This window comes from Brachypodium distachyon, chromosome 4 (genome assembly GCF_000005505.3).
Source record: "Brachypodium distachyon strain Bd21 chromosome 4, Brachypodium_distachyon_v3.0, whole genome shotgun sequence".
Taxonomy (NCBI): Eukaryota; Viridiplantae; Streptophyta; class Magnoliopsida; order Poales; family Poaceae; genus Brachypodium; species Brachypodium distachyon.
Genome location: NC_016134.3, coordinates 29,562,756 through 29,582,965, shown reverse-complemented (window position 1 = coordinate 29,582,965; position 20,210 = coordinate 29,562,756). Strand labels below are relative to the sequence as shown.

At 49.4% G+C, this 20,210-nt stretch overlaps 1 protein-coding gene and 1 long non-coding RNA gene across 2 annotated transcripts; one reads left to right on the top strand and one right to left on the bottom strand.

The window, feature by feature from the left end:
• Positions 1-974: 974 nt before the first annotated feature.
• LOC104585054 lies at positions 975-2,204 on the top strand. The gene has a single exon (XM_010240980.1). The coding sequence runs from the start codon at positions 975-977 to the stop codon at positions 2,202-2,204; it is 1,230 nt and encodes a 409-aa protein (XP_010239282.1).
• Positions 2,205-9,396: 7,192 nt separating this feature from the next.
• Positions 9,397-9,820, bottom strand: LOC112268876. The gene is made up of 3 exons (XR_002960363.1): positions 9,797-9,820; positions 9,543-9,687; positions 9,397-9,445 (listed from the first exon to the last, which is right to left on the bottom strand). It is a non-coding gene; the product is annotated as an uncharacterized LOC112268876 (long non-coding RNA).
• Positions 9,821-20,210: the final 10,390 nt, after the last annotated feature.

Genomic DNA, 20,210 nt, shown 5'->3' with positions numbered 1-20,210 from the left:
GGAGTAGAGGGAAGGGGGTACCGCGTCCTCTAAGGCTGCAGAGTATGGTCAGTATCAAGGCATAATCATCAGCCACTCCACACCCAGATCCTGAGATGAGCGCCCACAACCCTAGCCCTACTCTGTTCCTCTCCTCGGTCTCCCAAAATCACCCGCCCAATCATCCGCGCCATCGCTCGCCCTCACCAACTCCGGCGCCGCTGTTGCACGAGGACGACCACGGGCTCCCCACCCCTCACAGCTCGTCCTCCCCCCTAGAGGACGACGACCTCCTCCGCAAGATCCTCGTCCGCCTCCCCCCAAACCCTTCCTCCCTCCCGCCTCCCTTGTCTCCAGCCGCTGGCACCGGCTACTCTTTCCAGGAACGCCTTTGCTACTCCCTCTATAAGAATTTATATAAATCCAAATCACTTATTTTGGGAAGGGGGAGTACATGCAACCATCGTCAACATATGTTTTTTACCCGTTTCTCATTCTTTTTTCTATTTACTAGCATTTTCACGGAATTTTAATTTCTGTCTACTGCCAATATATATAGCACCCATCGTAGCGTGTCCTTCACTCACGGGTCCACTAGCTCGCGTCATCCGCTAAGAAAATCCAGCAACAGTTTCTGGATAGGTGTGAGAGATAGGTGTGCTGTGTACGCTTTTACGAATAGGTTTCTTTTTCTTTACGAGTAGGTTTCTGGACTTTACATTAGCAGGGTGTTTCTGCAAAAAAAAAAGAAAAAACATACCTAAAATCCTATTCCTCTCCCCGGTCCTTGACCCCTCCCTCCCCGCGGCCGAATCCCTAAATTTTCTGTACTCTGTAGACTGTACTAGTAGACCCAGGCCATTCCCATCGATTCTGCAGCCCTACTGCCCCTAACCTGAGCTCCATCCTCTTTCCCAAGATCCCGAGATCCTCCTTCTCCATCCCCCTCGCGCACACAGCCCCAATCATCAGCCACTCCACACCCAGATCCCGAGATGAGCGCCAACAACCCTAGCCCTAATCCGTTCCTCTCCCTCGGGCTCCCAAACTCAACCGCCCCAATCATCCGCCATGGCTCGTCCTCACCAACTCCGGCGCTGCCGCTGCACGATGACGACCACGAAGAAGATCTCAACCTAGCTCTAACTCTCGCGCTCCCCAACCCTAGCCGCATCCACCAGCACGGCTCGTCATCCCCCCTGGAGGACGACGACCTCCTCCGCGAGATCCTCGTCCGCCTCCCCCCAAACCCTTCCTCCTTCCCTTTCACCTCCCTCGTCTCCAGCCGCTGGCTCCGGCTGGTCTCCGACGCCCGCTTCGCCCGCCGCTTCCGCCTCCGCCACCGCCGAAGCTCTCCCGTCTTGGGTCTCTTCACCAAGAACCCCCGACGGGGGCAAATCGCTTACGTCCTTACCCAGGGCACCCCACTCCCCATGGGGCCCTTCCCGCGCTTGTGCGAATACCCCTGTTTCAGAGAACACTTCGATCTCCTCGGCTGCCGCCATGGCTTCCTGCTAGTCCTCCGCCCTTACCGGAACAAGTTCCTAGTGTGGGACATCATTAGCAGCCGCAAGCACCGCATCGACATACCCCCCGGGATGGAGATGCGGCGATGGGACAGGTTCCCGGCCGACCCGGGCTTTGAAGAGGGTGCTACCATGACCAACATCACCACGATTAGCGGGGCGGTGCTTCGTGCCACCGGAGATGGAGACGGCGACGACGACGGTGGCCACTTCAAGGTGGCCATGGTAGGCACCGACGAGACACAGAATACAAGGCTGCTCGGTTGTGTTTACTTGTCGGAGACTGGCGTGTGGGGTCAGGTTGTCTCGACGCCGCCTCCACCCGAGAATGCTGTGCCCGCTGGGTGTCTTCCGGACAGGCCTGCCGTTCTGCTTGGAGATTGCCTTTATTGGTTGCTTATTTATAATCTTGGCATCCTCGAGTTTGATCTGGGAAGGCAGACCCTAAATTTGATAGCGGCGCCGGTGGATATGTCTTCCAAGAGCATCATGGTTATGCCGGCAGCAGAAGGAGCCGGTTGGCTTGGTTTCCTTGTCCTGACAGACATAGGCACCGCCCAATTCTGGAAGAGGAACATGACCGATAGTGCTTCATCATGGGTGCTAGGAACAAGCATTGAACTGGGCAGTATAATCTACTTCCCCTGGCTCCAGCTGGAACAGAGGGTGGCTCCAGGAATTTTCATATCAGGGTGCTAGGGTTTGCTGAGGAGAGTAATGTGGCAGTCCTGTTGAAACCAATGGGTGTCTTCATGGTCCAGCTTGATTCATTGCAAATGGGGGTCTCTTCATGGGTGAAGGTTCAGCACCAAATCAACCCCTGGTGGTTCTACTGTCCATTCGAATGGGTCTATACTACTGCAGGTAATATACAGCATGTTAATTCTTTACACTCAACAACACCGTACCATGTTTATTTTTTCATAATTAGCTCTCATGGGATTTCGTTGTTTGCATCTTTTCGTGTTAAGCTAATATAACAATTTTAATTAGTGTCGTAAATATCAATGCTTTATTTTGCTTCTGTTGGTGACCTCTCCAACATATAGTCATGTTGCTATGTAGTGTGTTCTCAATGTAATGATATTTTAATTTTTGTCTGGTGGCACTCCATATGTGGTGTTTATGATCTGGAAAAGTATTTGTTACTGATAGCTAATTCCTTTTTTATATGTTTTTATGTCTAGTCTGCTTCTGTAGTATGAGTGCTAAGCTGCAGTGTGAGTGTGCGTGTCAGGACTTAAGCATAATTTTTTGGATAATTCTCCCTTCTATCAGTTAATAGCCTAAGTGTGCATGTTCTTCATTTTTTATGACACTAGTGAGTATGTACTGTTTGGGATTATTCTCCTCATTTTGTTGCAGATGAGATTTTGTCTACCTATTCCTATAAATTTGAATGTTTTTATTAGTATTTTCTCAAATTACTCCTGTGAGTTTATCAAGATATCTACTGGATGCCACCTTGTATCTACTTGGCTTTTCAATGGAATGTCATTGGTTTCTTGATTTCTTACGCTGGTAGGCAGGACCATTCATGGTGAACAAGATGGAGCTGAACTTCTACACAATACATAAGATGATCATTCCGACCAATATGATGTCGATGCATTTTGAGCAGGTATACAAGATTATATTTTAAGTAGCTAGCTAGGAGCATAATGGAATGTCTTCCCTTTCCTTTGCTTCATGGATATATTTCTATGTTATTACTTTTGCTGGTTTTGGTACAATACATTTGATATTTTTTTGTGGTTATGGAACTATCAAGTCCTAATTCGTAGGGGATTAACTTATCACCAACAACACCCAAGCTTTTTGGTTAAACCTATTTTTATTGGTACCATTGTAATACCTCGTGCTTGCTTGCAATTATTGTACATTTTGTGCTAGGACCTTAGGTGGTTTCTTTCAATATTTTCTCAGCATATATCTTTTTGTTGTCAGGCTAACGTAATCGCATATGCAAATTGTCCATTTGTCTCTAAAGATTTTTGTGACATTAATTTCTAGATAGTTGCACGCCATCCATAATATACAGTATCAATGTCAAATTCATCTCAGCTCGTAGGAGTTACTAATTATCAGCAACAAGGAGTAATAATCATCCATCGTGTTTGCTACCAACAAGAGTCGAATATATTCATTATGATTAGAACACTAGTATAGTGATCGAACTGCATGATAATCTACAATGTACTCATAAACAAAGAAATAGGTAATATTCCCGCCTTTTTTATTTGTTGAGCCGATAACCAAAATCCTGAAGTTCACAGTATAGTTTATCACCCTCAATTTATATCTAAACTTTAATTTACAACTCATATTTAAATGTATAGTCAGAATTGGTTACCTTAATCTCTGAGTGATTTGTTGGTTTGTGTGCCCTCCTAGTTCGATCTGTATGTTGTCCCCTCCTCAGAATTAACTTATAACCAACAACACCCAAGCTTTTGGGCTCAGCCTTTTTTTTATCCGTACCATTGTAATAGCTCGTGCTTGCTTGCAATTATTGTACATTTTGTGCTAGTCTTAGGTGGTTTCCTTCAATATTTTCTCAGCATATATCTTTTTGTTGTCAGGCTAACACAATCGCATAGTTGCACGCCATCCATAAAATACAATATCTATGTCGAAATTCATCACAGCTCGTAGGAGTTAATAATCATCAGCAACGAGTATATAATTATCCATCGTGTTTGCTACCAACAAGAGTTGAATATAACTATTCATTATGATTAGAACACTAGTATAGTGAACTGCATGATAATCCATAATGTACTCAGAATTAAACAAGGAAATAGGTAATATTCCCACCTTTTCTATTTGTTGAGTCGATAACCAAAATCCTGAAGTTCACAGTATGTTTATCACCCTCAATTTATATCTAAACATAATTTACAACTGATATTTAAATGTATAGTCAGAATTGATTACCTTAATCTCAGTGGTTTGTTTGTGTGCCCTCCTACCATGAGCCTCTAATATAGCATGTCTGGTCCAAACTACATATTGGATGTTGCCATGGACTTTGTGCAGTCTAATTTTTTGATTTTGGTCACTATAGATGTTCAATATAGTTTATACCGAAAACCAGATAAAAACGAGAAACCCTGCTGACTCCATGGGCCTGAAATATGCCCAAGAAAATAAATAATCTTTACACTTGTTAGATAATCTATAGAGACTACGCACTATCTTGTTAGATAATCACTTGATGGCCACCCATTCAATGTGGTGTAGATATGTATCAAGATCTTTTATTGTAGGTTATTTGGTTTGATGTATACTTTTGAGATAATTGTTTTCTCAAGTAAACATTTTGAGAGAGAATTCTTATCTAGCACAAAATTGGAAACTATGTGCACATAAGTATTTAAAACAACTCATGCATGTAATATATACTATAATTTCGTAGCAACACATGTGCATTTATTTAATTAGTATCAACTAATAAGCTAATGGATGATCCTTTACTTGAGGCTTCTACATAAATTTGATAAAATATGACTTGTAATAACTATTATACTCTCATACATTTCTAAAATGTTTGTATATGAGCGAGAAACCATGTGTTTTGTACTTGTGATTCCAGGGGCCCAAAATATGCCCACAATAACAAATATTGTTTAAATAACTCCATAAGCTAGGCAGCTCGGTAGTGGCCTCTAACGTGGTACCAGTGTTGCGCCCTTCTACTGAGATCGGATGTAGCAAGAAACTTGAGAGTATATTTACAATATAAGTTTATGGTGTTCCCTTACAGGTTACCCGTGTTCCTATTACCATACTCTTTTTATAGTGTTGGTTGTGTCCAGTAATAATGCTGAGATGATCAAAGCTTTGAGCTTTTGGCACAATTTGCCCAAAGGTAAAGCTAATTCTTATTGTTGTTTGAGTCAGTTATACAACAAAGATTGTGAGATATAACTTTTAAGGCTTTTAGGCAAGGAAATATTACAGATCAGGTGTACTGATGACGACATTGGTGCTCTGCAGGTAACTAGATTTGTATTAATCCGGTGGCTGGAGGCAGAAATGGCTTGGACGTTGTAGCTTCTTCCATTCTGCATGTATACTGCATGGGCCTGTCATGTGCTCCGGAAGGGCATTGACCCTCTATGTATGGTGTCCTGGTCCATTGTGTTTGGACTTGTAGTACTTCAACTTGTCGTGGTCAATTGTGAACTGGGATGCCTCCGTCAAGTTGTTAAATTCTGTTTACTGGTTTTATGTGTACCTTATTCCAACTGACGTGAAGACAAATTACTTGCTTTGGTTGCGTAATTTCTTCGTGTCGGTTAATCTTGCTGTTTCTTTTGCTTTGCGCATGCTGATCGCACTTTTATTTTATGTGTCCGCACATCGTTAGTATCGTCTGGTAAAGTCCCTTTAAATCTCCTCACAAAAAACAGTATCGATAAATCCATGTTTTATATGCCATGATGTTTCAATTTGTGTAAGATAAAGTTCGGTGTTTCAGAGAGATAGCATTGCTGGCCGAATGCTTTTAACGGGCCAAAATTGAAGTTACTATCCAGTAGAAATGTTCTTTCTTAAGAGAATCAGTATAGTAATGCCAATTTACTACTCGAACAGTTTTTTCAGCATCGATCCTTCTTTGATGTAGCAAAGGCTTCAACGAGGCAATATATACCATTCAAATTTAAGTTCTTTTTTTTTAGTTAGCTTCTGAACAAAATTGCACGTTTCGCTTCTTAGTCATAGAAAAAAGACAAAAAAGGGTCGGTTTTTGTTATTCACGCATCGGTGAAGATGATGCGATGTAATAGCTAGCCTACCATAGCGGACACCTAGACAAGCGTGCATCATGTGCTTTTTTGGCACTAAATGTTGGCACGAGGATCATGTTTACGCTTTTATTGTTAGGTCCTCATAATTTTCACCGGGATGTTTTTGCCAAAATTTCTTGTCGAAAAATCCTCTCGGCCGGCGAATCCCTAAATTTCGAACGAGAAGCCACCGGCTAATCAAGTTTTCTGTACAGTTATTTTACTACTCCAGCAGCACAGTAAGTAGAGTATTAGTAGACCCATTTTTGCCATCGTGTAGCGCTGACTCTGAGGTGATCCAGCCTCTTTCCCGAGCCTCTTGCTCTGAGCAGGTGATCCCACATGTAAGAAATCAAGTAAAACCGTCAAAGCATTCTCTTTCGGGTTGATTGAGACAACTTGACTTAAAAAGTGTGGGTTTGCGGACGGTTTTTTCCATTAACAGTGGTTCAGCGACACGACTGCCCCAAAAACTGTGGTTCTGTGAAATTTACTCTTATATGCAGTCACACACACGCTGCTTAATCTGCTCCCGTTGCCTCTGCAACTGCAAATGCAAATAGATCATCATCAGCTACGAAATTTCCAAAGCTTTGATGTTTTGCTTTGTCATCGTACAAAGGCAATCAGTCATAAGGGAGATGGTACTCGGGATGCCGACAGTAAATCATGTTGGACAGGCCGTCTGTGATGGTTGCTTAGTTGGCGAACAACGGCGAGCTACTTTTTCCAAATAGGCTAAGTACCGAGCAGAAAAGGTACTAAATAGACCTGTTTCATGGTGGTTTGTGTGGCCTAATTTCACCAGCAACCCCAACATATAATCGGTAATTTTAGCTAGTTGTCAATGATTATAGTCGGTATATGTGGGTTGTGTTATTGAAAAGGAAAGACCAAGCGTTAGGCCTCCAAATCAATCAAGAGTGCAGCCGAGTGGAGGAAGAAGCAAAGTTGAAGTCATTTTGGACCGATCAAGGAGACTAATTAATTTAGCTGACGTTTGTTCAAAGTGTATTGTGAGGAGCATGGCATCAAGCGTTTTCTGGCAAGCCCATACACGCCAGAACAAAACAGAATACTTGAGAGAATAAGCCACCTGCATAATGACAATGGATCGAAGCATTTTGAAAATTAAAATGCTTGACATGGAGGTTTTGGGCGAGGCAGGCATTGGTGAGGATGACGCAATCGATGAAATAGCTAGCCTGTCATAGCGGACACCTAGACACGCATCATGGTTTTTTTTTGGCACCAAATTTTGGCACGAGGGTCATGTGTACGCTTTTACTGTTAGGTCTTTAGAATTTTCACCGGGGTGTTTTCGCAAAAAATTCATGTCCAAAAATCCTCTCGGCTGCCGAATCCCTAAATTTCCAACGAGAAGCCATCGGCTAATCAAGTTTTCTGTACAGTTTGTTTTTTTGACAGCAGTTTTTTTGACTACTCCAGCAGCGCAGTAAGTAGAGTACTAGTAGACCCATTTTTGCCATCATGCAGCGCTGACTCGGAGGTGATCCGGCCTCTTTACCGCAGCCCATCATCCTGCAGCAGAGACTGCAGCCCATCTCTGACACTCACCGATCCCCAACAACCCTAGCCCTATCCTCGTCCCCATCAGTCCTCTCCTCTCCAGACCTCGTCCTCTCTCCGTCAACAGCCGACCTCACCGCCACCGATGGACGCCAAACCCGGCCATATCCCACACATTCCCACCGTCACCGACGCCAAGTCCCCAGATCCCGAGATGAACAGCCCTAACCTCGCTCTTTCCCTCTGCATCGGACCTCAAACCTCACAGCCTCCAAGTCCAAATCCAGATCCGGACTCGTCGTCCCAAGCTCCGGCGACGCTTCTGCCCCACGAGGAAGATGGCCCTCACAGCCTGGCTTTCACGATTGGGCCGCCAAGGAGGATCCCTCGCTCGTCGTCTCCGCTCGGTCCGCTGGAGGGCGAGGACCTCTTACGTGAGATCCTCGTCCGCCTTCCCCCGCAGCCGTCCTCGCTCCCGCGTGCGTCCCTGGTGTCAAAGCGCTGGCTGCGGCTTGTATCCGACCCCCGCTTCACCCGCAGCTTCCGCCTCCGCCACAGCCTTAACCCTCCCCTCCTCGGATTCTTGGCCTTCAACTTCCCCGGAAGTGTCGAGTTCGTGCCAACCCTAGATCCCCCGAACCGGGTCCCGGACGCCTGTTGGCATCTTGATCTTCCACTTCAATCACTCGTATGAATGACACACTCCTAATCTCCACTGTCTCAATTTGTCCTCTATTGATCACCAGTGCACGTTAATATTAGAAATTAGGCAAGCTGCCTTGTATTTGTACGCGTCTAGTTTCAGAATTAAGTAGTTTGTCTCAGTATATGAGATTGAGTCCGTTTAGCAGTAGGAGTTCTTGTTAGAAATTAATCTTCATTAGAAAATTGAGTCTAACTAGTAGGAGGTTACGTTTCAACTTTCAAGCAAGATGCATGTTAATGTTTGTCAACATGAAGCGATGAACGGCCAGATATTTTGATTTTTTGTGGGATTTTCTAGCTTCTCTATCTTTTTTGTGATTTACTTTTAATATACTAGATGATGCCCCGCGCGTTGCGGTGGGACTCATAGCATGCATTTTAGTTAGACAGTCGATAAATACGATCAATATAATGATGAAATAAAAGGCTACAATTCTACAAAATGGTACTTGTAATGTAGCACGTCTCCAAGACGAAAGGATGGAGTGAAATAAGAGTCAAATTGTGGCATCCTTCAGCTTGGTTGATACACTTTATCTGGCAGTTTCTGCAAGAAGCAAATTATGATCCACTTGTTTGTTCCCTGCAACAACAAACACACCGATGGAACAAAAGGAGTAAACGATATGGTTGTGTCATTTGAAGTAAATTGTCTACTTCACTAACATGCTCATCTTGGTGTTGAACACTGTTTCGGAATACGATCTGACTTCAAAGAAAAATGGATAAATTAGACTCCCTTACCTTTTGTGTGTCTGATGCAACTGCATGTACCATGAACAAAAACTAAGTAGATTTTTTCTTAATTCACACCCAACATAAACAGGGAGCAAAAAAGTTTCAGAGCAGCCTCTTACCTTTATATGCAACTGAAAAATCTCATATCTGATTTTTGTATTGTGCCACAATTATCTACCGAGAAATGACCACATACAAAAACTGATTAACACCTTTGCCATCTAAAATAACCGCGGAGCGGAAAACATAGGAAAATTTGAACTCATCGTACCTACTTGCACAACGAAATAAGGTTCAACTATATGTTCTTCAGAGCCGACAAATCTTCAGAAGAGGCAAATCCTCAAACACATTCAGTGCAGGAGATGGGGTAACCTGGGCAAATAATCAAACACCTTGCAGGGAGGTGGGATAACCTGGCAGCGACAGAATTGACGGGGGAGATTCACCTTCAAGTCAACAATCACAATGAATTGCTTAACTGCAGCAATTTAAAGCAAAAGGGCAAGAAGTCAAGAACCTGACCTTGGATCCGAGAAGGTAATCCTCCTGCACTGGCCAGGACCCAAGCCAAAACATCCCGCCACCGACACACGGCAGAGCACGTCGAGAAGTGCCTCTGGCATGGTCAGCAACGTCGGTGGAGTAGACCTCCCCAGAGTTCGTGACGGAGATGCTGCAGCACGCACACTCGGAGAGGTCAAGCCGGTGCCCGTGCTGAAGAGGCATCGCAATGAAGGACAACATCATCAAGGAATGAAGCGTCGACGCGTACGACGAAGCCGCGGCCTACGAACATTGCATATCATGGGGGCTCCGGCAGGGTCGCTGCCGCGGCAAGAATTCCGGGTAGGGCTCGCCGTACGCATGGAAGTCCATGACACGGAAGCGCTCACCTAACGCCAGGTCGATGTCCGCGTTCATCCGGCAGAGGAGTAGGATGTGCTGCTTGCCAATGCTGCCGTGGACTCACATATATTTGAGACTTGAGAGCTGAGGAGGCTTCGGTTAATAAATGGGAGGAGTCAAAGCAGCCATAAATGGCTGCCTCTATGGGGAATACAAAGAGGAAGTGGGGGAGAAGAAGCAGCGTGCTGAGATTTATTTCTTGGACAGAAATTCTGGAGGGCTGAGAACATGGCCCATGCGCCTGCTGTGACGAAGCCCATGCTGGAACATGATGCGACGGGCGCACGGTTCACTCGCATATGACACGGGAACGGAACGGCACGGTTCGCTCGCGGGACTGACATGGGAAAGGAACGCGGTAGATTAGTGGTGATGACATGGCAAATTGCTGAGGTGGATAGGCTGCATGTTTAGATGATGCTTATGTTTTAACAACTACTTCATGCTCTTGCAGGTCCTCAGCAACCGTCATGGCCTCGTGCTCGTCTACTCCATGCACCAGCTCGTGGTCTTGGACCCCACCAACGGCCACCAGCAACGCTTTGACCTTCCCCTGGATTTCTCGCCGGTGCTGGCTGGATGGATCCACGGTGCGGTGCTTCGTGCCTCTGACGACGACGATGACTTACAGGTGGTCTTGGTAGGCCGCGACATGAATCAGCTCGATGCATCAGTGGCCGCCTGCGTTTACTCCTCCAAGAAGCGCGCATGGGGTAATATTGTTTCAACAAAGCTTCTGTTGGAGATATGCCCTAGAGGCAATCATGTGATGATGTTATTTCCTATGTATTCATGAGTTATTGTTATTGTCCTTAAACATCATCACTGATATGTATCAATAAATACGTGATTTGTTTGTGAGACTATGTATTCTATGATGTTGTTCTAATGGTCCCTAGTCATTGAGGTTATGCGGACACATAATCTAGACTAGCAATGTGAATCAGTATGATGATTATGTTTCACAAGTCATAGGGCAAGGTGTTGCCGACTGATAGCATGGACTCGACAATGAGATTGTTGAGTCGGACAGACCCGCACTGAGACACAACGAGATGATTGTCATTTGTTAGTCTCAAGTACGATGTATATGCCAGTCCTAGACCTGAGGTCATCGCATGAGCTTGGGATGTGAATCGGCCTACTTAGGGGTTGCCAAACGCTACTCCATAACTGGGTGGTTATAAAGGTAGCTTTCGGGTTTGCTGAGAAGCATGCTGCGAGTCATGGTTGAACAAGATGGGATTTGCCCCTCCTGTTCGGAGAGATATCTCTGGGCCCTCTCGAGTGATCAGATTCGGAAAGCATGGCCATGCGACTTGGGTTAAGTGTTAACCCGTTCGGGAATCTGTATCACAGGAACGAGAAGAGACTCGAGCTATCCACAAGGATGACAAGCACTCGCCTTGAGCTCAACACACATATCGTGAGGCAAAAGGAATGTTGCATATGACACATTGTATGGTTCGTCAATATACCTTGTGGTTACTTGGGAGTTGGCATGTGCTGCTAGGCGCCGCTACCAACTATCGACTTGAGTCGGTGCCAGTGGACGAGTAAGGTGTTACTCGGGCCCGCAGTCCGAGCTCGTAGTCGTGTCCGACTGACCGCGAACCTGAAGGGTCACACGCTTAAGGGGTGGGAACCGAGTTGGATTGGATCCAACTCGTATCGGGCTTAGACTCCTAACGGGCCTCAAGTGTTGAGCCCACTAGGGACGTCTATATAAGTGGAGGAGACCAACCCGTCTAGGGTTACACCAATCCAGACGCGAGTTAGACTCGGCCGTCACACCTCCACGCCCAAAGCCTTGCGATCGGATCTAGCAGTCCGCCGCACGGAGTTTCTCCCTGTACGTGTGGATACCTCGGAGGCGCTGCACCTGCGGCGCTTGGACGAACTGTTTGTGGGATCGGCGAGGAGGAGCAGGCTGTTCGACTACTCGGCATCGACGCGCTACATCGACTCTACTTCCGCTACGGGTCTGCGCGTCTAGTGGTAATCTCGTGATCCATTATCTACAGCATTGATCCGGGCGGAAGCGGTAGAAATTTTATTTTGTGCTAGCGTAGCGTACCGCGTTCCCCAACAGCTTCCACACGAGATCCCTAGCTGCTGGCTTATCGGTGTTCAAAGGAAACCTGCTATACTTGTCGGGGAATCTCTTTACTGGAAGCTTAGAGATCATCCATCAATCCTTCAGTTTGACCTACGCATGCAGAACCTTGTGGTGATAGCACTGCCAGATCATGGTCCCGGTGACTTCACGGTTATGCGAGCCGAGGGTGGTGGCCTTGGATTACTCCTTCTGTCAACTTGGGATAGCACCTGCACCCTCCAATATTGGAAGAGGGAGAGTACTGATTCCCGTGGTGCTGCTTGGGTGCTGAGAAGAACCGTAAATCTGGACGAGGTAATTCCCCAGCTGGTCGTGGATCCAGAGGAGTCGGATGATCCAGAGCAGGACGACCTAGAGATACAAGGGTATGCTGAGAGCAATAACGTGGTCTTCCTGTGGAGATTTCCTTACCTATACATGCTCCAGCTTGACACATTAAAGTTCAAGGAAGTCGAAACCTACTCTTGTTGTTGTCACCCGTTTGAAAGTGTCTATACTGCAGGTAATAGGTTTTTCCTTATTTACACAGCATGCAACTGGTATATAACAGAAGAAAAAGTTAAGTTACTTTTTTATAATTTGTTGATCGATGATCGATGACCATTATTGACATTCTTTTGTTGGTTATGCTAACAATATAATATAAATGGCGCGGAATGAGCTTAAGAATAATTCATAGCTGTTGGCTTTTCATTAATTGTAATTTCATTGGTTGTTTGACTTCTCTTGTGTTTGCAAAATCAGGCATTGGTGGCAAGCAAGATGGAGCTGAAGTTTTGTGCGGCCTAGAAGATGAGGTACGTGTCAATGTGATGAGCTAGTTGAGCAGGTAAGCATATCTTCGGCTCTTAAGTTGAGGCATATTTTCCTCAGTGCTACCCCGAGGTTTCCTTTTGGTAGTGTCGGCTCTTCTACCAGCTGTAGCTTCCCAGATGACCGATGACATAAGAGAAGATTGTGTCACATCATGTTCAGTAGTACCCTATTTCTTTCTGTTATTTTACTTGTTGTTCCATTGCTTAATTCTATTGATATTTAATTTTGTTTTTCAGGGAAATATTGATATTTTTGTGGTTATGTATCTATGAATCAATTCATAGTTGTGATTCAATTCACATGTTCTGCCCTCTACGTTAAGTGAGTAACTAACAATACCAGCTGACGAGCCTTCAACATCCTTTGGCCATTTCGGTTATATCTATCTAGGATTTTGCGGTTAAATCGGGACCTATTTCGATTTCTCTGTTTTTTTGTGCAGTCCATCCTTACGATTAGCCTCTGATACAACTTGTCTGGTCTAAACTACATGTTGGCTGTTGTGATGTGCAGTCTCATTTCTTCAATTTTGGTCACTATAGTAGATGTGCAATATTTATGCTGAACACCGGGTAAAAGTGATAAACCTGTTTTCATGACGATTAGTTGCCAGTTGTTTTATGCCATGTGGAGTACAAAGAAAAGGCATTGTCTATTTGGACCGAACGAAGTACTAATTAATTATTAAGCTGATGGATATGATCCTCAATTACTTGAGGCCTCCACTGCATGACGTTTAACAAAATATGTTTTTTTAATGACTATCTAACGAATAAATTTCTAAAATATGTATATCAGAGAAACCAGATTTTTGGGCTTTTGAATTTGACTCCATGAGCCCCACATATGCCCATGATAACAAATAGTATTCAAATGATTCCATAAGCTAGGCTCTGTTCATTGTTGCCTAGCTCTAAGGAGGTATTTTAACTTCTAGCGAGATCAGATGTAGCAGGAAACTTGAGAATATATGTTTACGATGCAAGCCAGTTTAAGGTGTGCCGCTACTACAAGTTACGAGCTGCCTCCCTATTGATGTTCTCTTTTATGTAGTATTCGTTTTGTTTGCTTACAATTGAGCTCTTGGCGCAATTTACCCAATGGTAAAGCTAATGTTTATTACTGTTTAGTGAGTCATGCAAAAAGGTTTACAGAAAAAAAGTCATGCAAAAAATGCTGAGATATAATTTTAAAGGCTTTTCTTCGAATGAATGTTGCGGATCAGTTTCATGATGACATTGCTTGCTCTGCAGGTACGTATGTAGAATTACATTCTGGTGGCTGGAGGCAGAAATGACTTGCTGTTGTAGCTTCGTCCATTCTGTATCATTGCATGGACCTGTGATGTATTCCAGATCGGAGGAAATTGACCCTCTATCATGCCCTGGTCAATTGTGTTGTGGACTTGAAGTAATTAATCTTGTCGTGGTCAATCCTGAACAGGGAATATTGTATCTTTTAGGTTGTTAGCTTCCGTTTACTATCTGGTGTATGCATGTAATCCTTATTCCAATTGGCATGAAGACAAATTGACTTGCTTTGGTTGCTTTGTGCTTTGTCAGCTAATCTTGCTGTTAGTTTGCTTTGTGCACACGCATTGATCGTGCTTACATTTTGTGTGTGCAAACATCTGTTTATATGCCTTGATGTTTCATTTATTTGTATCAGTATCAGATAAAAAATATGTACGTATTTCAGATCGAGCGATGGTATTTCTGCCCAAAAGCTTTTAACGAGCTGAAATCGCATATATTCTGTAGCAATGCTGTCCGTTCTTAGGTAAGCAACAGTGTAGCAATGATATTTGACTACTGCGACAGTTTCTAATTCTGCATCTTTCTTTGAGATGTAGCAAAGGCTTCGATGATGCTACATAATTTCCATTGTAAACAGGGTGGTGTCGTGTTGAACTTATCATGCTTGGTGTGGTCAAGGCCGGTCTTGTATTCATCTATATAAGCTAAAGGAGTCGTGTCGCACCAGTGGCATCCGGGGTACCACCACTGCGTGGCGCACGGGCCCCGTTCCCGGGTTTCCGGGAAGGTCTCGTTCCGGGGAGCGTCTATGAGCTCCTCGGCAAGCTACCAGTCCGAAAGGAGCTAGCGGGGTTTCGGGAAATATTCCCGCCTGGGCACCTCCCGGGAAGCTGCCTTCCCGGGAGGGGGTTCTCGGGTGCGTTGGGCCTGGATGCTTCCCGGGGTCGACTTGCTGGGACTGGGGGTTCCCGGGTGCGTGCCCCCGCCTCGGGCGTGGGGCCCAGTGAACAGCGCCACGCAGGCGCGTGGCGGGCGGGGCACGCGCGGTCCCACCAAGGTAAGGAGTAAGGCACACGGCTCAGTAAACAAGCCGACCGACGGGTAGTTATCCGTCCGATCCAAGGAACAGTGGTTGTCTAATCCTACCTAGGGTCGTAGGCCCCTAGCAGCGAAGGTGGCACTCATGCACGCCACCAGCTCACCGGGGGAGTTGCATGCCTCCCCGTTGAACACTTATAGCTCATGCACCATGGCGCTGTGGCATCCCCTTGTGTATAAAAGGAGGACCCGTGCCAGCGGTCAAAGGGGTTAGTCGACAGTCGTTCAGTTCCACAAGTCCCCTTCGCTGGCTCGTGAGATCGAGGATCAGTTGGTTCCAGTAGACAGCCAGCAGAGAGTAGTAAGGAGTACTTAGACATTGGGAGGAAGCCCGGGAACTTGCCCGGCAACTTGTAAACATTTGATCTGTAATCAATATCAGCTCAGACAGGCAGGACGTAGGGTTTTACACCTCCGGGTGGCCCAAACCTGGGTAAAAAACGTGCGTGCACCTGTTCTTGGACTAGCCCGTACCCTTAGCACTTTGTCTCACCGGCCCTGTAGGGCCTCATCGGCCGTGCCGGCGATCACCGGGTCTCCGCCCCAGACGCCCCTACCGAACCTAAAAGGGGGACGTGGCCGCACGCCCCCAGTGTTTGAGCACCGAGCGACGACATCGGGCGCGCCAGGTAGGGGGCGCGGGAGTGGATAACGCCGGAGATCGCCGGCAGCAGAAGTTTCCATCGGCGTCGGCTTCGCTCTTCTTCGCCGACGAGCCTAGTCACCATGCCCCCCAAGCGGGCTGGTGACTCACGCATAGACCCGCGTGAGGCCCCAGCGGCGCACACGCGGTCGCACGACATGCGACCCGAGTCGGGGGCTCAAGAGAACCCCGAGCCCTCAAGGGTGCAGCAAACGCAGCCGCCTCCGCCGCCTCCTCAGCCGTCGACCGACAATCGGCCAAGGGGACCGGCTCCCCCCAGTGCCGGGGGCAGTCAGAGGAGCACGCACGGCGTCGCCCGGGCCAGCCAACGGGTTGAGTCGAGGCCCGAGGACGCCCCGCGGCCGCGGCACCAGGAGCACGCCACGTCACGGGCAACCCCTGGGGGTTCGCACCTTGCACACCCGGAGGCGTCCGGGGCCAGGGCGGGAAGCAGCCGTTCAGGAAACCGGCTGCCCCCCGTGCGAACCCCGGCTGAAGCCATCATCGCCGCACGCGTCATGGTGCGGTACGAGCCGCAGCAGGGCACGAGACGTGGGGCAAGGAGTTGGAAGCGCTTCTCGCCCTGGGCCGCCCAACAGCCGCAAGGCGAGGGCGCCCCGGTAGGCTCCGGCCACGAGCAGAACCCGGAGCACGAAGACGTGCCACCCGCCTCACGACAGGGGGAGAACCCTCCCCCTCCTCAGCGAGGCCAAGGAGACGGGGGCCCGGAGGGGTCCTCGAACTCATCGCCCACCGTTCCAGGGGGCGATGCACGTGGCATCTTGAATGCCCGCCAGCAGGAGGATCTGCGCCCGCGCTTTAAGCGCCGACGCAGGCACGAGGTGGAGCGCCAGCGCCCACAGGAGCAAGAAGACGCTCCCATGGGCCCCGAGGATGGTTGCACCGCGTTCACGCGCGATCTGCGGCGGGTGACGTGGCCCCGTAAGTTCCAAGCGCCTGCGCTCGTTACGTACGACGGGACCGCTAACCCCAAGGATTTTCTCCTGACCTACACGTTGGGCATGCATGCCATCGGCGTCGAGGACAAGGTCAGGGCGAATTGGTTCCCGATGGTCCTGAAGGGATCAGCCCGAACCTGGTTGCTCAACCTTCCCACCGGGTCCGTTGGCACTTGGGCAGACCTACGCAAGCAGTTCGTGAGCGCGTTCCAGGACGGCTATAAGCGTCCGAGAACCATGGCGGAGTTGCACACTATCGTGCAAAAACCAGGAGAGACGTTGCGGGCCTTCGTCCACCGCTTCTCCAACCTCTCCTATTCCATCCCAGAGGTGGAGGCGGCCGCCATTATCAACACCTTCGCCATCAACGTCCGCGATCTCAAGATGCGCGAGAAGTTGAGCACACATCAGATCCGGACGACGCAGGACTTGTACGCCTTGGCGCACAAATGCGCCATGGCCGAGGAAGGGCGCCTAGCGCCTGAGCTGGCAGCCCAGGCTGCCGCGAGCCCTGGCGAGGGCTCGCGGAAGAAGGGTTCCCGCAAGCGCAACGGGAAACAAGTCCTCGCTGCGGACTCAGGGCCTCCTACCGCGAGGCCCGCGAAGAAAGCCTTGCCGGGTGGGGAGTCTGGCGGGAAGCAGGGCGACGCGCCCCGCTGCCCCATCCACAGAAACTCCACCCACGACGCGCAGAGTTGCCACATTCTACAGGGGATCAAGCAGCGGCGGGAGCAGCGCCACGAGGCGTCTGCTTCAATTGTGGCGACATCGGGCATCTCTCCCGAGATTGCCCGAACGACCCCAGGGCGGGTCCGAGGCCAGCCGCCGGTGGTGCCGGCAGGGGTGAACCCCAAAGGGGGCGCGGCCAACCCCGCGCTGGGCGGGAATGCCCTCCTCGGGGACGCGACAGGGCGCGCGCTGAGGAGCAGCGCGAGTCCGACTATACCGGCGGCGACGAACCGGGCTTCCAGGAGCCTCGTGGCGTTGCCTGCATCCATGGGGGAGCTTACGCTCTGCCATCCCACGCCGCGGTGAAGCGCCTCACCCGCGATGTGTGCACGCTGTTGCCGGATGCGGTGCCACAACAGCCGCTGAGGTGGTCGCACGTGCCGATCACCTTCAGCGCCGACGATCACCCAGCGCGGCAGTTGGGTTTCGGGGTAATACCCTTCGTCGTCTCGCCAATCATTAGCAATATGATGGTGACCAAGGTGCTGGTGGATAACGGAGTGGGGCTTAACCTCCTATCCGCCAGGCTGGTGGAAAAGCTCTAGCTCCCGATGGAGCAGCTGAAGCCCACCGAACCGTTCTGGGGGGTGAACCCCGGGATCGTGCGCCCGCTGGGACGCATCACGCTGCCGGTCACCTTCGGGTCTCGGGAAGCGTTCAGGACCGAGCACATAGTGTTCGACGTGGCGCATACCCCGTTGCCCTACAACGGGATCCTTGGTCGACCAGCACTGATCAAGTTCATGGCGGCCACACATTGCGCCTATGGCGTGATGAAGATGCCGTCCATCTATGGGGTCCTCTCCATCCGGTGTGACCTCAAAGACACGGCTTGGTGCGTTGGCGAGGTCGTCCGAGCCGCTGCTGAAGCTGACGCCGGTGACGAGGATGTTGTCGAGGACGACGGCTTGCCGGGTGATGCCCCGGCAACGAAGAAGGCCCGCGCCACCCCGCAAGGGCTTGCCGGGGGAGGCGCAGGCTCGAGCTCGCGCCCCGGCAAGGGGCAGGGGCTCCGGGAGGAGGCCGCCAAAGTGAAGAAGCTGCCCCTCCAAGCCGGCGACAAGGAGCGCACCGTTACCGTCGGTGCGAAGCTGACCGCCGAATAGGAAAGCGCCCTCGTCACCTTCCTTCGGGATAACGCCGACGTGTTCGCCTGGCAACCGTCGGACCTTCCCGGAGTCCCCAGGGAGGTGATTGAGCATCGGCTCGCGGTGCGCCCGGATGAGCATCCAGAAGATCCGACGGCAAGCACAAGAGCGGAAAGATTTCATCAAGCAAGAGGTGGGCAAGCTCAGGGCTGCCGGGGCGATCAGGGAAGTTTTGTACCCCACTTGGCTAGCTAACCCTGTAGTAGTGCCCAAAGCAGGGAATAAGCTTCGCATGTGCGTAGATTTTACTGATCTTAATCGTGCATGCCCCAAGGATCCCTTCCCTGTACCCCGTATCGACCAGATAGTTGATTCTACCACTGGTTGTGAGTTGCTGAGTTTTCTGGATGCTTTCTCCGGCTACCATCAAATAAAGATGGCGGTCGAGGATGAGGAAAAGACAGCGTTTATCACCCCGGTTGGCTGCTATTGCTATACATGCATGCCTTTCGGGTTAAAAAACGCGGGCTCCACATTCTAGCGCGCCCTGTGCGACTGTTTGGGGCCCCAGCTAGACCGTAGCGCGGAGGCCTACATGGACGACATCGTCATCAAATCGAAGCGTGGGGACTCGCTGGTTGATGACCTGCGGGAGACGTTCGACAACCTCCGCAGGATCAAGCTCAAGCTAAACCCTGATAAGTGCACCTTCGGTGTCAACTCCGGGCAGCTTCTGGGTTTCTTGGTTTCACACCGGGGGATACAGGCCAACCCGACCAAAATAGAACCATCGAGAAGATGGAGGCCCCCCGCAAGGTGAAAGATGTCCAGCGCCTCAACGGCTGTGTTGCCGCGCTGGGACGTTTCATCTCCAGGCTGGGCAAGCGTGCCTTGCCTTTCTTCCGGGTAATGAAGAAGAAGGATCCAGTCGACTGGACTCCCGAGGCCGAGGCGGCGTTCCAGGAACTCAAGCAGTACCTGAGGTCGCCGCCCCTCCTCGTCGCCCCCAAGCTGGGCGAGCCGCTGCTACTCTACCTAGCGGCGACCGACCAGGTGGTCAGCTCGGTGCTGATTGCCGAGAGGGAGGAAGACGTCCCGGGGACTGGGGCTGCGGGGCAGGGGGCTGGGCGGCCCCCGGCAACCGCCTCAGACCCGGGGACCGCCCCCGAGCCGGCAACCTCGGCACCGCGGAAGCGATTGGTGCAGCATCCGGTGTACTTCGTTAGTACGGTGCTACGCGACGCGCGAACAAGGTACCCGCAAGTACAGAAGCTCCTTCTGAGGATTCTTCTTGCATCCTGCAAGCTGCACCACTACTTCCA

Bases quoted from the DNA above. Each gene is read 5' to 3' on its own strand.
- LOC104585054 (XM_010240980.1), top strand. From the start codon at position 975: ATGAGCGCCAACAACCCTAGCCCTAATCCGTTCCTCTCCCTCGGGCTC.